The sequence below is a fragment of the Phocoena phocoena genome, chromosome 2 (assembly GCF_963924675.1).
Source record: "Phocoena phocoena chromosome 2, mPhoPho1.1, whole genome shotgun sequence".
NCBI lineage: Eukaryota > Metazoa > Chordata > Mammalia > Artiodactyla > Phocoenidae > Phocoena > Phocoena phocoena.
In genome coordinates, this window is record NC_089220.1 from 106,921,796 (window position 1) to 106,945,463 (window position 23,668).

Here is a 23,668-nt window from a genome sequence, read left to right on the forward strand (position 1 = left end):
AGAACCCAACTTAAAATGTATTTAAAATAAGAGTTGTGGGGGCTTCCCTGTGGCACAGTGGTTAAGAATCTGCCTGCCAATGCAGGGGACATGGGTTCGAGCCCTGGTCTGGGAAGATCCCACGTGCTGCGGAGCAACTAAGCCCTTGCACCACAACTACTGAGCCTGTGCTCTAGAGCCCTCGAGCCACAACTATTGAGCCCACGTGCCACAACTACTGAAACTTGCACGCCTAGAGCCCATGCACCACAAGGAAGAGTAGCCCCCCACTCACCGCAACTAGAGAAAACCTGCACGCAGCAATGAAGACCCAACGCAGCCAAAATAAATAAAATAATAAATAAATTAAAATGAAATAAAATTAGAGTTTGGGGCTTATGAGGGAAGCAACTAACATTGTGATCCGACTTCTAGGTTCTGTAGGGAGTTGCTGCCCCTTTACTTACTCAGATGTCAGGGTAACTCTAATGACTTGGCCACTTGTGATTCATTTGGCTGGGAGAAGGGAGAGGAAAAAGAACACTCTAATTTCTCTCCCTTGGTCCTCAAAGCTTCTCAGCACTCTTCAGTAACTGCTGTCATAAATAAATCATGAGTAGTTGATAGTTACTAGAGCAAGTAGCCATAAGTATCTCATCTCCAGGAAAAGTCTGTTGCTCAACTTTGGCGTATTCTTTTGCTTAGCCAGATGGACAGCTGGGGCTTTGTTTTGCTTTCAGAGCAGATTTGAACTGGGTTAGTTCTGCTTTTTCAATTTAGAAGCTAATGCACCATTAGTACTCTGATCCTTCTTCAGTTCCAGGCCCTTCCAAGTTATTAGTGTGAGACCCCAAAAATTTGGTATGGAAGTTACACCAGAGGATGCAGTAGAATGTCTGTAGCTAAATTTTGATAGATCATGGATGGCCTTTCACTTTGAGGTCTCTACTGCACTTGCTCATGGTTTTCCTTTACTAACTCAGTGGTCAGTTTCAGGCTCATTTTCCCCCACCCTTCTAGCTCCCCCTTTTCCATTTTCATTAGTCCTAGAGGAACTAGCTCAGAGGTTCTCTACCTTTTTTGTGTCATGGACCCATTAGCAGTCCAGGGAAGTCTGTGGACCCATTCTCAGAATAATGTTCTTAAATGTATAAAATACATAATATTACAAAGGAAACCAATTATACTGAAATGCAATTATCAAAACGTTAGAATAATTTTATGTTATATCCTTTTTTAAAAATGCTTTAAATAATATCTAGGGATAGGTCTAATACCATGATTTTTAAATTGAGATGAGCATAAATGATATTTTAAGGTAATAATGTAATAACTGTAATATCAAATAAAAATATCTAATTTTTATTAGCTATGTCTCAGGTACTGCTGCTACTCATGGTTTGTTGCCTGTCTTTATAATTGAAGAAAATGCTGAATTTCAGTTAGAGGTTAGTGAAAAGTAAATTGTAATTTTATTCCCATTTAAATTCATAGGCCCAATTCTCAATTCTGTGGCTCATGGACCCCACATTAGAATCCCTACTTTAACTCCTTAAGTTATGAGAGGGGGTAATATTGTGAAGTCATTTGGGTTAGTTAGATATTCACCCAGTTTGTAGAGTAAGATGTACCAAATCCAGTGGACACTTAAGGTCCATTCTCCTAAGCACAGAAACTTTTAGTGCATCTGTGCCATTTTTGAAACCTGGTGTGGGAGAGGAGTCACTGCCTGCGGTAGGTGGAATGACTTCCCCCTCCAGCATGTCCACTCCTATTCCTGGAACCTGTGAAGGTCTTAGGTTACAAAGTGAAGGGTAAATTTGAAGTTGGGATTAAGGTTGCTAATCAGCTGACCTTAAAGTAGGGAAATTATCCTGGATGATCTGATTAGGCCCAGTGTAACAAGGATTTTTTAAAAATGGAAGAGACAAAGAGTCACTACCTTCAGAAGAAAGGCACAGAGAGATGTAACATTGTTGGCTTTGAAGATGGAGGAAGTGGGCCATGAGCCAAGGAATGTAGGCAGCTTCTAGAAGCTAGAAAGAGCAAGGAAACAGATTCTCCCCTAGAACCTCCAGGACGGAATGCAGCCGTGATGATACCTTGATTTTAGCTCAAGTGAGACCTGTATTGACTTCTGCAGAACTATAAATTAATAAATTTCCATTGTTTAATCTGTTAAATTTGTGATAATTTGTCACAGCCATGATAGAAAACTAATACACTGACCCACTTAGCTCATTTCTCCCCAGAAGTAAAGGTGGCAAAAGGAGTAGTATTTCATGCCAAGATCTTCCAGTGTAAGTTTTTTTCTTGGCTGCGGTGGGTCTTTGTTGCTGTGCACGGGTTTTCTCTAGTTGCGGCAAGCGGGGGCTACTCCGTTGTGGTGTGCGGGCTTCTCATTGCGGTGGCTTTTCTTGTTGAGGAGCACAGGCTCTAGGCGTGTGGGTTTCTGTAGTTGTGGCACGCGGGCTTATTTGCTCCGCGGCATGTGGGATCTTCCCAGACCAGGGCTCAAACTCGTGTCGCCTGCATTGGCAGGCATATTCTTAACCACTGCGCCAACAGGAAAGCCCTACCAGGGTAATTTTTAAAGACTTCGTGACTGCCGTTTTATCATCTGGGTATAACTTCTGGGGTTGACTTATTCCTAATTGTCCTTTCCTTGTCACACAATTCCGTAGCTCCATATTGCCTTAACTAAATTATCCAAATTTTTCATCGGAAAATGAGTATGTACCCAGTTTTCCAGAAGCACTGTTACTTGAGCTTTTTATTTGGATTCATCCTCTAAATGCAGTTGAGAATTTCAATTGTACTACCCTTCTGAGGTCCCTTGAACATAATGCAAAGATTCTGCCTGGAGCAAAGAGCAATTGAGCAACATGAGGAAGAATCAAAACTGGTTAAAGTAAACGGAAGATACCTGGAATCACAGCAGTACTTTTCAGTACTGAATGGCTGTCAGCTCTGGGGGACAGGAAGCCCACATCTGTCCTTCCCTGAGCTAAGGAAATTTCATTAGTAGCCTGAGCCTCATGGTTTGAAGCCAGTAATTGGCAAGGAATACCTGTTTGCTCTTAACACAAGTGCTGTCTTGCTGGCATATCTTTCTAGTGACTCTCTGAGAATTAGGATTAGGCTGTCTGAGTGCTCTTGTAAGTACAAACAGAAGCACAAGAACCCAGAGAATACTGTTCCTCTGAGCCCTTCCTTAGACAGCCAAAATGACTGAAGACACATAGACATATGGACCGGTGGTGAGCACTGAAGATGCAGTTGCCTATAGAATTCAGACTTAAGGAGGAATAAGAAGGAGAGAGCATCATATGTCATGGTCATACGCTCTGACACTACAGATACAAAAGAACTATATTTTTAATTTTTTTTTTTTGCAGTACACGGGCCTCTCACTGTCGTGGCCTCTCCTGCTGCAGAGCACAGGCTCCAGACGCGCAGGCTCAGCAGCCATGGCTCACGGGCTCAGCTGCTCCACGGCATGTGGGATCTTCCCGGACTGGGGCACGAACCCATGTCCCCTGCATCAGCAGGCGGACTCTCAACCACTGCGTCACCAGGGAAGCCCACAACTATATTTTTTAAAAAGGAAAGGGAATGGGGATAACATTTGCAAAAAAATGTTTAACTGTTTTCAGTAATCATAGTAGTTGGTGATAGTATCAGCATTGTTATCCTGAGACTGTAATGTGGGATAAATCAAGTGAATACTTATGAGACAGTCTAATCCTATCATCCACTGTGTTCTCGAGAATCAGAATTCTTATATGAAAGAAAGGAGACTTGAAATTTGTAGTCTTGATATTTGAATGGAAAATGTCAGTATGAACACATGAAACATTTTAAAAACAAATGTGTGTATCTATATCTTTCTACTGAAAAGCTCTAGATACACTGATGAACCCAGGTACCTCTGAATACCCCTAGTGCTCAGACCGTGGTCTTGAAATAGTATTTCAAGAAACCAGGGCTTCTGGTTCTCGTAGAACAGGCTGATTTCAGGTGTGAGGTAGGAAACGTACAAAAAGAGCCTGGACAATCTTGTCATTACAGTTAACAGGAAGCTTTCAAAAACTACAGGGTCACGTCAAAAATACTCAGAGCCAACTTGAAGAGGTTCCCACTGGCCAATGATGGAATGATTTGAGCTTAAGTAATGATAATAACGACCATGAATTGCAACACATAAAATATATATGAATTGTAAAACAGTATGGAAGTTTCTTAAAAAACTAAAAATGGAACTACTATATGACCCAGCAATTCTACCTGGGTGTATATCCATAAAACACTAATTTGAAAAGATAATGCACCCCAATGTTTGTAGCAGCACTATTTACCATTGCCAAGATATGCAAGCAACCTAAGTGTCCATCAACAGATGAAGGGATTAAGATGTGGTGAAAAAAAAAATACACATACACACGCACACACACACACACTCGGGAATACTACTCAGTCATAAAAAAAATGAAATTTGGGGCTTCCCTGGTGGCGCAGTGGTTGAGAGTCCGCCTCCCGATGCAGGGGACACGGGTTCGTGCCCCGGTCTGGGAAGATCCCATGTGCCGCGGAGCGACTGGGCCCGTGAGCCATGGCCGCTGAGCCTGCGCGTCCGGAGCCTGTGCTCCACAACGGGAGAGGCCACAAAAGGGAGAGACCCGCGTACCACAAAAAAAAAAAATAATAATAAATATAAAATAAATACAATGAAATTTTGTCATTTGCAACAATAGAAATGGACTTGGAGGGTATTATACTAAGTGAAATATGTCAGACAGAGAAGGATGAAAGACAAATACTGTATGATATCACTTATATGTGGAATCTGAAAAATACAGCAAACTAGTGAATATAACAAAAAAGAAGCAGACTCACAGATATAGAGAACAAACGAGTGGTTACCAGTAGGGAGAGGGAAGGGAGAGGGGTAATATAGGGATAGGGAATTAAGAGGTACAAAGTACTATGTATAAAATAAATTACAAGGATATACTGTATAACACAGGGAATATAGCCAATATTTTATAATAACTATAAATGGAGTATAACCTTTAAAATTGTTAATCACTGTTCTATACACCTATAACTTATACAATATTGTACATTAACTATACTTCAATAAAAAATAAATTTAAAAAATTTCATCACAGAAAATAGTTTTATCTATTGCCTAGAAATTTAGCCCCCTTCAAAGTTTTGTGACTTACTATTAAGAGATTTTTAAAATATGGATTATAAAGCAAGCCTTATTTTTAGTATTGATTTTGTCACTCTGTAATCAGTGTGCCTCCACCCCCAAAAATGAGTCCTTCCTAAAATTTAAACTGTTGCTTCAAAATTAGCTTTTTAATATAAATCATTCCTTAATACTGATGAAAATTAGCCTTTTAACCTTGGGCATATGAAATATGTTTTAATACCAGGTGGCTATTTATTTTGATGAGAAGTAAGCTATTATTATAAACTCTAGTCTCATGGAAGACTTGTTTTCTATCAACAGTCCTGTATAAATGTTGGGTACCATGAACAGGGGTTCATTTCTTCTTATCCTTAAAAATAGTCCTGCTTAGCTTCTCTTGTATTTGATTTTAAGTAAAACTTGAGAATATGCCTCAAAGGACAACTGTGTGCTGGGTACTCTTCGGCCTAAAGAAATAGGCCAGTGCCAATCCAAATCAGTCAATTGAGAATAAATTTGCTAAGATCAAAAATAAAACAAAGAGAAAAGAGATAAAATTGGGGGCATGGGTACTATACAATATGCCGGAGAGAGAGTTAACATACTTATGTAAGAGAAGTGTACATCTAAGTAACGCTAACTTAGCATAGAAAAAGGACATGGGCAAAGGACACCAAAACACATCACAGGGATTCAGATGGCCAGTAAACATGTGGGAACAAGACAACTTATAACTAGTTAACATACAAAGATTTTTTAGAGAGAGAGAGAATTCTTAATGTTGCTGTGGTGGTGTGGGGTGGGGGCCGGGGGGGGATGCAAATTGTGATTTTTCTGGAAGGGAGCTTAGTAGAGCCTTTGAAAATTTCGTTTAATAATTCTGCTTAAGAATCTATCCCAAGGAAATAATCAGATGTAGACTTATATATAGGGATAGACATAACCATATTTTTTGTGATGATAAAAATAAAAACCTGGAAACTGTCTAAATGCCCATCATTAGGGAAATGACTATGTTGTAGTATACACAGATGATAGAGAGTTAAGTCACTAAAAGTGGGATTTTTGTACAACCTTAAAGACATGAAAAAACTGCTCAGATGACAAAGGGGGCAAAAACAGAATACAAAGTTTTGTGTACATAGATTAATTTTATAAAAGAACTACTGAGGAAAAATTAGAATAGTAAATACAATAATCAGTCTATGTTCAGCTTTCCTAGAACTGAGCCTTTAGTGGTTTTTGGAATGGAGTCCCAGAGTATATTTGAGGAGCAGTTTTCTATTCTCAAAGGTAGTTGTTACCTAGCTTACTAAGAGTGCACAAGCTTTTGTTCTCATCACAGTTCTAGTCAAGCAAAGTATGGTTTGGGCTTGAAGAGGATCTGGTAGAGGAAGAATGACAGTAGTTGTGCTCTAGTTGTCACCACAGTATCCCATCCATCTGGATCTGTCTTTTCTGATTAGTATAGGGAAAGACAGACTGCTATTCTTTTGTTTTTTTGATTGAAGTATAGTTGATTTACAATGTTTTGTTCGTTTCTGGTGTATAGCAACTTGATTCAGTTATACGTGTGTGTGTGTGTGTGTGTGTGTGTGTGTGTTTGGTTATATATGTGTATATATTCTTTTTCATGTTCTTTTCCATTATGGTTATGACAAGATATTGAATATAGTTCCCTGTGCTATATAGTAGGACCTTGTTGCTTATCTATTTTATATATAGTAGTTTTTATCTGCTAATCCCAAACTCCTAAATTATCCCTTCCCCATCCCCTTTCCCCTTTGGTAACCTTAAGTTTGTTTTCTATGTCTGTGAATCTGTTTCTGCTTTGTAAATAAGTTCATTTGTATCATATTTTAGATTCCACGTGTAAGTGATATCATATTTGTCTTTTTCTGTCTAATTTCACTTAGTATGATAATCTCTAGGTCCATGCAATATGGCTGAGTAGTATTCATTGTATATATATACCACATCTGCTTTATCCATTCATCTATCAGTGGACATTTAGGTTGCTTCCATGTCTTGGCTATTGTAAATAGTGCTGCTGTGAACATTGGGGTGTGTGTATCTTTTCGAATTAGAGTTTTCTCTGGGTATATGCCCAGGAGTGGGATTGCTGGATCATATGGCAACTCTACTTTCAGTTTTTTAATGAACCTCAATACTGTTTTCCATAGTGGCTGCACCAATTTACATTCCCACCAACAGTGTAAGAGAGTTCCCTTTTCTCCACACCCTCTACAGCATTTGTTATTTGTAGACTTTTTAATGACGGTCCTTCTGACCCGTGTGAGGCAATACCTCATTGTAGTTTTGACTTGCATTTCTCTAATAATTAGCGATGTTGAGCGTCTTTTCATGTGTCTGTTGGTCATCTGTATGTCTTCTTTGGAGAAATGTTTTTTTAGGTCTTCTGCCCATTCTTTGATTGGGTTGTTTGGCTTTTTGTTATTGAGTTGTATGAGCTATTTGTATATTTTGGAAATAAAGCCCTTGTCGGTCTCATCGTTTGCAAATATTTTCTCCCAGACAGACTGCTATTCTAGCATTGCTCCAGAAAATTTTCTTAATCTTTAAACTTCCAAGTTTAGATGATAAAACAGAAATACAAAGGCGCCTTTATTCATCTCCGTATCACAAGAATGGGTTCTTCTCGGTGTTGTTAAAAATGGGTAAATTCTAACCTGTTCTTTTCCTGTTTCTTTAGTCTCTCTGGTGAGCTACTAGTAAATTACATTTATATACGTATATTCTTAATGTATCTGAGTTTTAATCTCTCTTAGATCTCCATCTAGAGGCAACTGGTATTAGTGGGTACTGAATTAAAAGACATCAGATGGCTTTTTATGAGGTTCCCTATACTGTACAAGAGCACAAGAGTATAGGATGGACGTGTGTATGTAAGAAAGTAGTTGGCAATTTAAGAGGCAAAAGGGAAGTGTAGGGTTTGGTTTTGCCCTATTATTTGTGGTCTGTGTCTCGGCAGTGATTTTTTTTTTTTTTTTGGTTGTTTTTTAAGATTGTGGAAGCAGGTAGAAGACAGGATCACTGTCTCTAACAGAATTGGTAACATTTAAGCACATACAACTAAAAGCTCATTAAATTTTATTAGCATAGAAAATTTCGTTGTTTGCTAGTATAAATCTACATATTGGTAACAGTTTCTTTCCCTGAGGGTGGCCCCAGTACTGGGATGGAGCTGTTTGCATGACAGACTCAAAGTACCCAATAAATCTGTCATTTCACTTTGTTCTGTTGGGTCAGAAAGGGCCTGTTTCCAAGGAACAAACACCCTCAGATTTGTTAAGGAAATGTTTCATAAAAGATTCCTTAAGTCAGGTCTTTTAACTGATTTGGCCTTGGGGTCTGACTTCAAAACCCTCTAATATGACACCATGGCTTTTGAAGTCAGATTCTCAGCTTTCTGTTAGTTTTCTACACAATCCAGCTTTGTTCACTCTGGTACCGGTCTGGGGCCTCACCCCACACTTGCTTGCGGCGGATCACTGAGCTTTTGATAAAGGCCATGGACTGACTGTATTTTCACCATGTGCCTGTAGGCTAAGCATGGCTGGTTTTTCTTCTGCTAGCCTGACACGAGTCTGGTTGAAAATTGCGTCTCTGTAAGTTAAGGATGAAAAGATAAGTTACATTTACAAACAACATTAAAGTGTCATACCTTCCTTTGCTTGTCGGGAGGGTTGGTAATATCCACATAACTGGGCTTCAGTGAATGGTTCAGCCAAGGCCACAAAATAAGTCAGGATCAGAGCTTGATTTATGGTCTCTAGTGTGGTGTCCTGGACACTAGAATGTGCCCTGTCAGCATTTGAAAGAATAAAGGTCATCAACTGAGGAGAAATGCATTTGGACAGGTTCTTTTGAAAATTATCTTTGTATACACATACCCATGTTGGCATCATGTGCTTTGGGGTAGGGCATTTCAGCAGGGTTATAGTGTTAAAAGTCAACCCTAAAATGTGTGAGTTTATTTTAGCTCTGTGATCACTCAGGCCACACTTACATAACTAATAATGATTTGCTGCTTATTAAACTGGCTGACTAGTGATCCTGTCTTCCCCTAAACACCTGGGGGAGCAACTGAGGGGTGCATCAGAAGTCACTTTCTAGGTTGGTTTGTTTTTTGGTGGTTTTTTTGGCCATGTGAAGCAGCATGGAGGATCTTAGTTCCCTAACCAGGGATTGAACCCGTGTCCCCTGCAGTGGAAGCGCAGGGTCTTAACCACTGGACCGCCAGGGAAGTCCTCTAGGTTTTTTTTTTTTTTGCCATACGTGGGCCTCTCTCTGTTGTGGCCTTTCCCGTTGCGGAGCACAGGCTCCGGACGCGCAGGCCCAGCGGCCATGACTCACGGGCCCAGCCGCTCCGCGGCACGTGGGATCCCCCCGGACCGGGGCACGAACCCGCGTCCCCTGCATCGGCAGGCGGACTCCCAACCACTGCGCCACCAGGGAAGCCCTAGGTTTGTTTTTAATGGTACAATTTTATTCATAGTATTCAGAGTATTTCTTTGTTTTCAGAGTAAGCCCCAATCTCCAAAGAGAATTGCTTCCCTTCTTCCCATCAACAGTGGCTCCAAAGAAAATGGGATCCATGAGGAACAAGACCAAGAGCCACAGGATCTCTTTGCAGGCAAGTATGGACTCAAAACTTAAGCTAGGAATCTTCTAAGTTGCTGAGTTAAAGTAAAAAGCTATATATATATGAGAAACACAACTCTACGTAAGATACTATTGTGGAGGATTCCAAAACATAATAAAAGGCAGTACCTGCCATCACGATTCTTACAGGTTTAGGGAGTAAGACATAAATATACAGTTATTTAAGAATGTGATTTAGACAAATTGTTAAACAATAATATAAATGTGGCCAGAGGACTGATAGAAATATTAGGTCACAGGAGCTCAGAGGGGTCTGAGATGAGACTAAAGCAGTGGTTTTAGACTTTTATGACCAAGACCCATAGTAAGAAATACATTTTGTATCATAATCCAAATATTTATGCACTTGTATAAAACTAAAAGTTTTATTAAATGACTTGCCTTTACTACCCTCCATACAATCTGAAATTTTCTGTTGTTTCTCTTTTTTTAAAATGCTGTTTGTAACCCACTGAATCACTGTCACAATTCCCCAGTGAACAACAGACTGCAGTTTGAAAAATACTAGTATAGAACAGAATTTCTCAATCTTGGCACTATTAACATTTTGGGCCCAATAATTTTTTGTTGAGAGGGACTGCCCTATTCTCAACAAAAGGTGGTCCTTCCCCTGCACCACCCCCAAAGACATTCAAAGACATTTGGCAATGGTTGGAGACATTTTTGTTTGTCACACCTGGCAGTGCTGCCGGTATCTGCTGAGTAGAGGCCATGGATGCTGCTAAACACCCCACAGTACACAGCCCCTCACCAAAAAGAATTATCCAGCCCAAAATATCAGTAGTGCCCTCATTGATAAGCTCTGCTCTAGAGTGATCTTGTAAGACTTCTTGGAAGAAGCAGGATTTATGTAGGAAAAAGAGAAAGGGTGCAAATGGTTAGGCAGGAAGTATATGGTGTGTTTGAGGGACAGTCAGCAAACTCAGTGGGCCAAAACAGGGGCTTCTTAGAGATGCCATGGAAGGTAAGTCTGGAAGTGTTGTTTAGGAGGATTTTAGATAAGAGTAATCATTAGAATTTGAATTTTCATCCTAGTGCCAATTAAGAGCCATTGGTAGTTTTGAGGAAAGTGATATGGGCAAAGTGAGGAAAGACTGACCTGGTAGAATTATTATATAAAACGGATTGCAATGGACAAAGACTGGAGATGTCAGAAGGCAATCACAAATTAGTTCAAGAATAAAATGGTAAAGACCAAAAATAAGGTAATAGAAATAGGAAAAGAAAGGTGAAAACTTTTCAAAAACTGAAATCAACAGAATCTGGTGTTGGTGATTGGATATAACGGGTGTCCAAAAATAAGGATTGAAGACAGTCAAAAGTTTCAAGCCCAAGGATTAGGAAGAAAATGGTACCATTTTGAGAACTACATTCTACAGAAGAAACTAGCTTTGAGTTGGAAGGTGGGGAGAGTGAGTTTGGGTTTTAGATATTTTAAATTTTAAATGTGGGGATCAACTTCCTAGAGGTGGTAATTAAAACTGCCATGTGAATGAGACCCTCAAAGGAGAGAATGATAAGGAAGGGAAGAGATGAGAGGGTGGACTTGGGAAGGGAGGATGTTGGGAGGACTCTCACATTTGAACTCGGTGTGAAATTAAGACATGACAAGGGAAGAAGAGGTTAGAAGAAAGAATATAAAGATTTCAAATATTTTCCAATTCCTTTCCTCTATGAAACTTAAGTGCCCACTGTTCATTCTGCTAATGTTTACATTTGGGATAAAATTTCTGGAGGAGAAATGCAAATAATGAATCATCTAGTTATATGGCAGACTGCAAAGAAAGTTTTTCTATCTTTGGGAACTTAACATTTATATGATTTGCCCTTTAAGAAGACCTGAAATCTTGGTGTGACTGAGTTACCCCATGGTTGGGTTTTATATATGAACATGTAGAAGATCTTTATTAGGGACATATTTATTGCTGATGAAGGTTCTGATTTACTTCATTCCCCAACTGTTTTCAAAAGCAGCCAATGACTGCCTCATTACTAAGAAAGGAACATAAGATATCTATAGAAAGGAATGCCTACAGTGATACATTTAGTTTAGGACTTGAGTAGTTTCTCAGATATTTCAGTTATTGACAGTGGAAATTTAAATGTTCTAATACTTTCTACATGATTAGTTTAGTGATGGTCAGAATCTCTGTGATGGAGTCCAGTGGCTCTTCCATTACTCTTATCAAGAGTACAAAGAAAAAAGCATTTTTGATGTAAGTTTTGTCACATTTGTCACAGGACTCAATAAAAAATGCACAGCTCTTCAAAAGGCTTTTAGTAGCACTCTAATAAGCCAAAGGTTTTAAATGTTTAAATTCCTGTTTCGTTTTCGGTCACATTTATTGGATTGGATAACTTAATTATTTATGTGGTGCCTGCATGATATGAATTTCTTAAACATACTTTAGCTGGTTGCTTGCTTCAAAGAATCCTATCACCCTAGCATGTTCATTATGCATACTTTTTGTGTGGTTTGTACTCCTACAGTAGGGCCAGATTATATTACCACCTCTCTTTTCCTGATGAGGAAAAGAATCCTGATAGGATGCCGACAGTCTGGCAACCTTGTTTATAGACATGATTAACTTTTTTTTTTTTTTTTTTTTTGTGGTATGCGGGCCTCTCACTGTTGTGGCCTCTCCTGTTGCGGAGCACAGGCTCTGGACGCGCAGGCTCAGTGGCCATGGCTCACGGGCCCAGCCGCCCCGCGGCTTGTGGGATCTTCCCGGACCGGGGCACGAACCCGTGTCCCCTGCATCGGCAGGCGGACTTTCAACCACTGCGCCACCAGGGAAGCCCTTTTAATGACAATAACATTGATCTAGGACCTGGTTATGCCTTATAGACCCCTCTGTCTGGTTTCATTTTAGCTCTAGATGAAAGTCTAGAAAAGAAAAAGAAACAGTTCTCTTTGAATTCCCTAAGGCTAGAATTGAATACTTACTGATCAGGCCAAACCCTAATGGATATTTATATTTTTCTTTATTAAAAAGAAAAAAAAACTCAGTTATTTAGGCTTTGAACTTCTAGCTCCATTGCTCCTAGTTTAGAGTGTGTTCTTATTATTTGCCTAAGAAATTGTAATGCCTAAAAATGGTACATAATGCTCTTTTAAAAGTCCCCTCCCTAGAGCACTTAGGGAATGAGTTCTGTTCAGCTGAGATTTTCCTAGACAAAGACAGCTCTTTAGCACTTTTTTTTTTAACTATTTTGATTAGAAAGATTTTCAGATATTGCAATATATTTTTATCCCCCTTGGACAGCATATATTAAACATAACTTAATCTTTGCAAGATGATCTAAAACTGTAATTGTGAACATTCTTAAACTGTGGTAAAACAACAGTGTCATCTTCAGATGTGGCAAACAGTACTTTTCCCCCAGTGTTACTGCATTTGTATCTTAGGTCCATTTTTTCTAGCTTACAATTTTTCTGACTCTTCTTTCATTATAAAATATCAACTATTTTTAGATGCCACAGTGGAGCTATCCCTGGACAGCACACAAAATAATCAGAAGAAGGTGCCAGCCAAAACACTCATTTCTCTTCCTCCACAGGAGGCCACAAATTCTTCTAAGCCCCAGCCAAGCTATGAGGAGGTGAGAATTTGTGCTGTTGGTCTTCTTTTGGATGTTTAGGACTGTGCTGCCAGTCTGAAGTTCAGTTGCGTTTGAACCTTGATATAACATGTATGACTCTTGAAGAAGACTCTTATGGTTAATGGACAGCCAAAATCCAATAAAGGACTCTTTCCTGGGCAGAGTATCTGTTACCCAGAAGATGGCACAGAGACTTTCAATGGTCATTAATGATATTTAGTGTCCGAAGCTCCCATATTCAAGAGTATAGTGTCTCCTCATTCCCTCCTTAGCCTGACAGTGGCAAGTCTTCCAAAACCTAGTAATTATTCGTTATGATCAAAATAATGTTTTAAGAGAATAGATGTAACAAAGACCTTCGTGCAAGCTCCAACTTAAAGTAGTGGAAGTTGCTTCATCAAGATTGTTGGGAATGGACAGAGCTGAACACTGATGTGTAGAAGGATATATCTATATCTAATATATGTTATTATATTGATGTAATGTTAATGCAGAGTAAAATTAATATAGCCTTTTTTGGGGTATCTCACGATTTGTCTTCTCTTTAAAAGCTAGAGGAAGAAGAAGAGGAAGACCAATTTGACTTGACAGTTGGTATAACTGATCCTGAGAAGATAGGTAAGTGTACTTGGGACTCCCTGTGATGTTAGGATATGGCTGTGGAAAGCACAGTTAGCTAATTTCTTAATGGTTACCTCCAGAGCTGAACTAGCTAGTGTGAAATACTTCATCATTATCTTTCCTATGAAACTATGCCCCTTGCTATGCTTCCAAGGCCAGAAACAGCAGTTACCAGTACTTATTTAGGCCTTTTCTGGCTTAAGAAAGAAAAATCAGAAAATCAAATATTATTTGAATCCCTTTTTAAAAACCCAAAATTGGCTTCTCCCACAGAGTTGTTGACACCATTTTATTCCCTCTTGAGATCATAAATTCCATTTAAGCACCCTAAAAACACGTTTTAAAATCTTGGGATGCTGGATGTATTTTTCCCTCAAGAAATTTGGATTTCTTGTTACACGTCTTTTTACTATGTACTCTTGATAGTCTAATAAAGTGGGGAAATCTGCATCTCTCTTTCATAGGTAAAGATTAAAGAACCCAGGTTGAATTTTGATCAAATTTAAATTAGATTTTCAAAAAGCACAATACTTAACTTTGACCAGAATGTGGATTTTTAGGATAGCCTTCCTGTGTCTCAAGCTTGTGAGACCTTTTAGTGAGCGGAGAGCAAACAGGCCTCAACTTTCCTTGTTCCAGGTATAGTCTCTAAGAGAAGAGGCTGCACAGAGCTTTTTCCTCCTATTAAGTAGGGGTGATATTTGTATGGTTAAGAGGAAAAATGTGATTTCCAACCCTTTGTCTGTTCTGAACTAGGAACAAGAATTTTTAAAATCTAATTAGACTTTATGCCAAAATGGTTTGTTGTTAAACTGTAGAGTTTTACTTTTCCTAGACTGGTGCACTGGTAGGATGTTTATGAGCATCTTATACAATTCCCTCATCCACCAGTAGAGGAAATTGAGAACCAATAAATGAAATGTAGCCTTCCTGTCAGGTCACAATGTATGGCCCGTGGTAGAACCTGGACCAGAATTTTGGATTACATGTTTAGGATTCTCTCTTGCCTCTCTAATATTTATGAATATTCTATATGCACATTGATTTTAGGCTAGTTATTAGCTTTTTTAAATCCTTGGTAGAGGGCTTCCCTGGTGGCGCAGTGGTTGAGAGTCCGCCTGCCGATGCAGGGGACATGGATTCGTGCCCCGGTCCGGGAAGATCCCACATGCCGCGGAGCGGCTAGGCTCGTGAGCCATGGCCACTGAGCCTGCGCCTCCGGAGCCTGTGCTCTGCAACGGGAGAGGCCACAACAGTGAGAGACCCACGTACCGCAAAAAAAGGAAAAAAAAAAAACCAAATTTATTCTCTCAGAGTTCTGAAGGCCAGAAGTCTTATCATGGTGTTGGTGAGGCCATACTTCCTCTGAAGGCACTAGAGAAGGACTGTTCCGTGCCTCTCCTCTAGCTTTTGGAGCCTCAGGCTTCCTTGACTCACAGATGAATCACTCCAGTCTCTGCCTTCATTGTCACATGGCATTCTCCCTGGTGCCTTCATATCATCTTCCCTTTATGTGTGTCTGTCTCTGTCCAAAGGTCCCTTTTTTATGTAGACACCAGTCATATTGAATCAAGGCCCACCCTACTGACCCCTTTTTCACTTGATTTCTTCTATAAAGACCCTGTTTTCAAATCAGGTCACATTCTGAGGTACCACGGGTTAGGATTTTCAACATATCTTTTTTAGGGGGACACAGTTCAATGCATAACTAATTTAAACATCCCGTGGATCAGATTTATTTAAACACAAATCACTTGTGGTGATAAACCTTCATCCCCTTGCACCATAGTAGATTCTTAGTCATGTCAATGCCAAGAAACCAGCTACGTCAAGATTCATATTGATCTTTATAACAGCACCTTCTGTTTGCGTGGGCTGTTTACTCAACATGAGCTTCTCATTCCCACACCATCTAAATAAGAGTCTCACTACCAGGATATTGCTTTTTAGAGCCTTGGTAATTTGCATATGTCATTTTCAACTTCCTGAAATTATTTAGGAAATTAACAAATTTAAAACTGCTGCATTTCTAGGACATTTCCGTATCTTATAAGCTCTGGACATGAAAGTATGTCTCTTTTTTTACACATTGCCTCAGTAAAAACAGCTGATAAGCAGGCAAAGTGTCTGAAGATCCTACTTCACTACTGTGTTTTTATGTATGTTTGCACTTAGTCATTCCTTAATTGCAGGCACTAAATCATGGAATTGACCTTTTGGACATTTGACCATGACTATGCAACTGAAAATTTGAAAGTTTATAAAGTAAATTTAGATTTTTTTCCTTTTATCAGTGGTAAGCATCCTTAGTAGTATTAGGCAATATAGTTTAAGTGGTTTAGAAGAGAACTAACAGTGGTAATAAATATAATTTCTAAAGCTTTACTTAAATAGTTTCTGGTTTTTGTTTGTTTTTTAACATCTTTATTGGAGTATAATTGCTTTACAATGGTGTGTTAGTTTCTGCTTTATAACAAAGTGAATCAGTTATATATATACATATGTTCCCATATCTCTTCCCTCTTGCATCTCCCTCCCACCCACCCTCCCTATCCCACCCCTCCAGGCGGTCACAAAGCACCAAGCTGATCTCCCTGTGCTATGCGGCTGCTTCCCACTAGCTAGCTATTTTACATTTGGTAATGTATATATGTCCATGCCACTCTCTCACTTTGTCACAGCTTACCCTTCCCCCTTCCCGTGTCCTCAAGTCCATTCTCTAGTAGGTCTGTGTCACATTGCTCTTTTGGTAGGGCTTGGATAGATGAAGAAAGCAAGCCCTCTCTTCCTGTACAGTCTCCAACTTCTCTGTGTAATTTATAAAAGCAGTTATTCCCAGCCATCTCAGTGAACCCAAGTTGTAATATGTGACCCTGCAGGTCTAGAACTGCACGTTCCTCCCCTGGGCCCTTACCCCAGGACCAGTTCAGAGGCTTTGGCAGCTAGTAATTGTTGACCTACGTTTTCCTGGTTGGTGTGGGGAAGAATCGGGGTGGGAAGGAAGGGAATGAAACCAGCCTAATGTGCCAGAGCCCAGCACTGGAGTTATGTCTGTCTCGAGTCCAATGTGTGTCTTTTCACTGCTCAGGGAGTCAATGGTGCCTTTATGTCCCTAAGTGGTTGAGGTCAGGACACTACCACAGAGAAAAACAATTGCTTGAATCCCAAATTATTGAACAGTCAAAGCCTTTTTCAGAAAAATAATTCCTCCAGGAAAGAGAGATTTGTGTGACATCAGGCAGCCGAAGTGTCTTCCTGCCAGGCCCTTTGCCCTGGGTGAACATGCTAGATGAGAGGGGTCAGTGTCCCCCAGCACCAGTGGAGGGACCGGCGCAGTACTTCTGAAAGAGCAAATGGAGCCCAGAGCTAGCTTAGGGTAGAACTTCTTGTTTCCTTTTACATCATTTGCTTCCTTCTCCTCCTCCTGCTTTATACAGCAAGAGAATTGTTTGGATTTAGACAGATGTGTGTAACTAGCCCAAATACTGGCATGGTAACAAGCGATGGATTGTCAGTATCCAGTGCTGCTTTGTGGAGGATATAAATAGAGCCTGGCTTTGGAACAGGAGGCTGACTTTCCTGTCTGACTTAAACTGGGGCCCAGCCAGCATCCATGGGGCCATGATATGCGCCACAGAGGTCCTGAGACAAAGTAGGAACTGGATTATAGGATAGTATATAAAGCCTAGAGATGAAACAGATATCCCTTCTTGTACACAGCTCCTGTGGCTGGCTTATGATTCCTGGTTAAATGTTAGCAAGATTAGTTCTGCTTTGGTTTACAGAATAATCCTCTCCTGCTTTCTTGTTCTCCCCACAGGGGATGGTATGAATGCCTATGTGGCCTACAAAGTTACAACACAGGTGAGTCCAAGTGACCCTGCTGATGACCACCTTAATAGACTTGGGTGCTCATACCAAGAAGGTCATCATTCAGATTATTTCTGGGTATTTCTTTAGTTTCTTTGTCAACATCTTCCTTCAAGTTTACTCAAGATGGAGCAAGTCTGCATCCCCTTGGTAATCTCATCTGAGCCTTTCCACTTTTCTTCCAGAGAGCTAACACTTCAGTGTGAAACTTTGTAAGTTTTATTAAGACATGTGGTGTATCTGATATAGTACCATCCCTCTTAAGAGCTATGTGGCTTAGAGCTAGTTTGGCGGATCACCCCAAACTATATCACCTGTTTAAAAATCATCAGTTCTTCTGAGGTTTCCTATGTGGAACTTCTTTTAATGCTCTCCCTAACCTTTTGCCCCTCGGGTCTGGTCTTCCTTTTTTATATAATATTAATGCATACAAAACTTACACGTTGTTGTATGCAGGTTATGAAGCATAAAAAATGAAGCCCCGAACCTACCACCAGTCTTAAGATGAGTACCATTGAATCTACCTGCGTGTTTCTCCCTCTCCTATCCCCTGCCTCACACCTTAGAGGCAACCACTCTCCTGAGTTGTCTCTCATTTCCTTTATTAAAAAGTCTTCCCATATGTATCTCTAAACAATGTACTGTTTTGCTTTTTTTTTGAGTTTCATTAAAATGGTATCATGCTAAATATAGTGCTTTCTTTACTACCATTGTTCCTCAGACCCATCCATGTTGTGTGTAGCTGTAGTTAATTAGTCCATTTTGTGATTATAGCATAATACATTCATGTTCCTGTTGTGAATATTTGGCATGTTTCCAGTTTTTGTAATTATGCGCTGTGAACATACTTGCACATGTCTTCTGGTGTACACATAAGAAGAGTTTCTTTTGGGTATATACTCAGGAATAGTTCCCCTGGGTCATAGGTAGTGCAAATGTTGAAGAAAAGGAATATAAACTGCTTTTTAAAGTCCTTGTGCCAGTTTATACTTCCATCAGCAGTATGTAAAAGTTCCCATTGACACACTTCTCTGCCAGCAGTTGGCAAGGCCCCACCTCCTTAAATTTTGCCTGTCTGGTGAGTATTAAATGATCTCTCAATATGATGTAGGCCTAGTCTTTTTTACTAGAAGTTTTCTTTATATTATCTCTCTACTACTTGTTGACCTGCCCCTGTGTTCTAGATCCTGTGACACTTTAAAGGTTAAAGTGTCTACAGTGTAGAGATTTCGTCTGATCCTCCCCCTTAGGGGCATTGTTTACTCTGTCTTTTCTTCCGTTTGGCTGCTTTAATTCCAGCAGCTAATACCCTTAATAAATCAGTGCAGGGTAAATGGGTTAATAGAGGACTATAGAATTCTAGCTTTAAACTAGATTGCAACATCTCTTTCCTTAAAGCAAGAGCCCTTAACCTGCAAAGAAAACCACATTTGAATTTAATTAGTTGCCTTTGTAATCTAATGTATATTATTTTATGCACTTAAAATCATTATTCTGAGAAGGGCTCCATAGATTCCCAGACAGCCAGAGGGGATTATAGCTCAGAAAACAAACAAACAAACAAATAAGAGTAAGAATCTCAGAGAAAGTTATTTACCAAGTGGCTAAATGACAGGGATCTGGGAAAAAGATGCCCTTGATGTCAGCTGGATGACTTTCAAGATACTCATTCATCCCCTATTTAAAATGAGATCGCCTTGTATTTTTTCTTTCCCCAAGACGAGCTTACCAATGTTCAGAAGTAAACAGTTTGCAGTGAAAAGAAGATTTAGTGACTTTCTGGGTCTTTATGAGAAGCTTTCAGAGAAACACTCCCAGAATGGCTTTATCGTCCCTCCTCCCCCGGAGAAGAGCCTAATAGGTAAGCCTGTGGTCTTTAATTCTGCTTAGATTCTTTCCTTTGCATTCTTTCTGCCGTATACTTTCTACTTAGTATATGAGACTACTTTTAATAGCAGTATAGACTCTTGCAGTTAGAAAATAAGTATTTCCGGGACTTCCCTGGTGGCACAGTGGTTAAAAATCCGCCTGCTAATGCAGGGGACACTGGTTCGATCCCTGGTCTGGGAAGATCCCACATGCCACGGAGCAGCTAAGCCTTGTGCCACAACTACTGAGCCTGTGCTCTAGAGCCCGCGAGCCACAATACTAAAGCCCTAGAGCCCGTGCTTGGCAACAAGAGAAACCACCGCAATGAGAAGCCCATGCACTGCAACGAAGAGTAGCCCCCGCTCGCCACAACTAGAGAAAGCCTGCGCGCAGCAACAAAGACCCAACGCAGCCAAAAATTAATTAATTAATTAAAAAAATTATTTCCAGCATTTTCCTATAAATTACACGTGGTCTAGAGAAATAGTATGTTTTGACATGGTCTCTTTCTTTGAGTGCAATAGGAGGCTCTGGTTTTAGCTTCTACAGGTGTGTGTGTGTGTGTGTTTATATTGGTATCCTGGAGTCTTCAATGATTGCTGTTCCTTCCAGATTGAAATGTACTAACTGAATGAGGGGAAGGAGATGGGGCAAGGAATCTTCCCATTACAATCAACTGATGTCTGTTAATCTTTACTCAGAGCCCCATGGCCCCCTTTTAGAAAACATATGCTCTGGAAATCCCAGAGCGTAGAACCTTCAGCACTTTAAGACTAGTTTAAAAATTGACTGTCACGAAAAGAACCTTTTGTTCATGCCTGCTCGTGACATAGACGTGGACTTTGGTTGTATTTTGTAGAGCTGTCCTCATTGCCTTCCTCCTGTGGGCTTTTTTTTTACAGCCTTATGCTTTTCATGATGATATATGGGTTTTTTTTTTTTTTTTTTTTTTTTTTTTGCTTTTTAAATTCATTTCCAGGAATGACAAAAGTAAAAGTTGGGAAGGAAGATTCTTCTTCTGCAGAATTTCTTGAAAAACGGAGGGCTGCTCTAGAAAGGTAAGTACCCTAAAACTATTTTCTTGAATACCATGAGAACAAATGAGAAGCAGAAACTGAGACTTAATTACGATGAGATATTTGCTGGAGTTAGTAGTGGTGAAACCTGAGTGAATTAAAGATTCCTACCTCCATATTATCTCTAACCTTTCCTAAGTCTCTTTCCTTCCCACCTCAGGAACAGAAGATCTTCTTTTCTTTCCCCACCTTGAGTGAGCAATCAAATTCTTCTTCTTCAACAGTCAAACATGAATGGCTCTGAGGTCACTTTCTGAGCAGTTATTTTTCTTCCCTTTTTGGAAATGTGAAGAATATGAACTTGAATGTGCTTGTACTTAAGTGCCTTATCTGAGGACATTTTAAAGTAATGAGAGACATTGTACCCCTGTATGATACTCCAAACCTTGTGAGGCCGGGTCAGCTAACCAGATAACTCCTTACCCCGTAGGTACCTTCAGAGGATTGTGAATCATCCTACCATGTTACAGGACCCTGATGTCAGGGAGTTCTTGGAAAAAGAAGAGGTTAGTATTGTACAAACTGAATTTCACAATTCATATCTGCCCCTGTGAAATGAAACTAGTTCATTCAACAAATATTTGAGCACCCGTGTATAGCCTAGTCTCAGACTACATCCTAGTTTGTAAGCACCCAAAAGTGACAAGTATTCTTCAGCCTCTGAAATAAAAGAAGCTTTGCCTGCAGTCAAAAGTAACTGGTTGTAGGGCTTCCCTGGTGGCGCAGTGGTTGAGAGTCCGCCTGCAGATGCAGGGGACACGGGTTCGTGCCCCGGTCCGGGAAGATCCCACATGCCGCGGAGCGACTGGGCCCGTGAGCCATGGCTGCTGAGCCTGCGCGTCTGGAGCCTGTGCTCTGCAATGGAAGAGGCCACAACAGTGAGAGGCCTGCGTACCGCAAAAAAATAAATAAATAAAAGTAACTGGTTGTAGAGGTCAAACTGCAACCTAGTTTTGTCTTTGTCTTATTAGATCAACACAGTGATCTGTTGGGCAGGTCCTTGGAATGTCTTTCATAGGTTACTACTTGGCTCAAATTGAATGCTTATTTTGTGCCAGGAGCTGAGGGGTTTTAGTTCAAAACCAGTTACCACAGAGCACAGAACTGCCAGCATATAGCAAAAGTGTTGATTCAAGTGGACAGTCTTTTTTAACAGGCTATGCGTAGGCTATTCATGATTGTGAAAAACTAGAGACAGCTCAGTTGCTAATAATTGGAGAATTAGGTGAAATATATCAATACAACAAATACTTAATTCCCATCATAAACAGAGAATATACAGAAATTCACTGGAAGCATACATTTAAAGAATTATGAGGGAGAGGGATAAATTAGGTGTATGAGATTAACAGATATGCACTACTATATATAAAATAGATAAACAACAAGGATTTACTGTATAACACAGGGAACTATATTCAGTATCTTGTAATAACCTATCATGGAAAAGAATCTGAAAAGAAATATAACTGAATCACTTTGCTGTACACCTGAAACTAACACAATACTGTAAATCAACTATACTTCAGTTTAAAAAAAGAATTATAAAAAGTGAAACATGAAACAACATATAAATACAGCGGAAGAAATACGTTGTTAGTCATTAAGGATCAAAAGAAACACTGGAATAAAACAATGTTATATCTCATAGGAAAGAAAACTAGAAGAAAATAAGTGACAGGGTAGGACTATTGTATTTATTTTTTTCATTTTATTTTTACATTTTTCTTTAATTTGCATATCCTATGTATTACTCTAATTAAGAAAATGGTACTAAGTATATGGGTTATTTTCCCCCCCAAAATGAACTCTTTTTTTTTTTTTGCGGTACGCGGGCCTCTCGCCGCTGTGGTCTCTCCCCCTGCGGAGCACAGGCTCTGGATGTGCAGGCTCAGCGGCCACGGCTCATGGGCCCAGCCGCTCCGCAGCATGTGGGACCCTCCCGGACCAGGGCATGAACCCACGCCCCCTGCATCGGCAGGCGGATCTCAACCGCTGCACCAACAGGGAAGCCCCCAAAATGAACTTTTTAAATTAAAAATTCTCTGTCTAATGCTCTAAATCTATTTTCTCCTCTGGGATCCCTAAATCCACTTTTCATTTTCACGCCCTGCTTGGTACCCCTAGAGCAGGGTTTCTCTCCAGTGGCACTGCTGACATTTGGGCTGGATCATCCTTTGTTGTGGAGGCTGTCCTGTGCTTTGTAGGGTTAGCAGCATCCCTGGCCTCATCCACTAGATGCCAGTACCTTCCCCCACCTCCCTGTCCCCAGTTTTATTATTATTTTTTTATAAATTTATTTATTTATTTACTTATGGCTGCGTTGGGTCTTCATTGTTGCATGCTGGCTTTTTCCAGTTGCAGCGAGCAGGGGCTACTCTTCGTTGTGGTGCCTGGACTTCTCATTGCGGTGGCTTCCCTTGTTGCAGAGCACAGGCTCTAGGCACGCAGGCTCAGTAGTTGTGGTGCATGGGCTCTAGAGCGCAGGCTCAGTAGTTGTGGTGCACAGACCCAGTTGCTCCACGGCATCTGGGATCTTCCCAGACCAGGAATCGAACCCGTGTCCCCTGCATTGGCAGGTGGATTCTTAACCACTGCGCTGCCAGGGAAGTCCCCCCTGCCTCCAGTTTTAATAAGCAAAATTATCCCCAGACATGGCCAAATGTCCCCTAGCGGGCAAAATGGCCCTGAGTTGAGAACCAGTGCCTCAAGAGTCCTGGGCACTAAAATCTAATTGTTCAGCGTGGTATACTATATACACTAT

At 40.3% G+C, this 23,668-nt stretch overlaps 1 protein-coding gene across 2 annotated transcripts in view; it reads left to right on the forward strand.

The window, feature by feature from the left end:
* SNX1 (sorting nexin 1) overlaps positions 1-23,668 on the forward strand; it is a 36,144-nt gene that overhangs the window by 5,339 nt on the left and 7,137 nt on the right. Inside the window, exons 2-8 of one of the 2 annotated variants that reach the window (XM_065872700.1) lie at positions 9,725-9,836; positions 13,341-13,468; positions 14,020-14,086; positions 17,910-17,953; positions 19,679-19,820; positions 20,808-20,886; positions 21,335-21,410. In XM_065872700.1, the coding sequence (XP_065728772.1) occupies positions 9,725-9,836; positions 13,341-13,468; positions 14,020-14,086; positions 17,910-17,953; positions 19,679-19,820; positions 20,808-20,886; positions 21,335-21,410 (648 nt within the window). The remainder of the gene's footprint in view (positions 1-9,724; positions 9,837-13,340; positions 13,469-14,019; positions 14,087-17,909; positions 17,954-19,678; positions 19,821-20,807; positions 20,887-21,334; positions 21,411-23,668) is intronic. The other variant, XM_065872701.1, reaches the window with a different exon arrangement.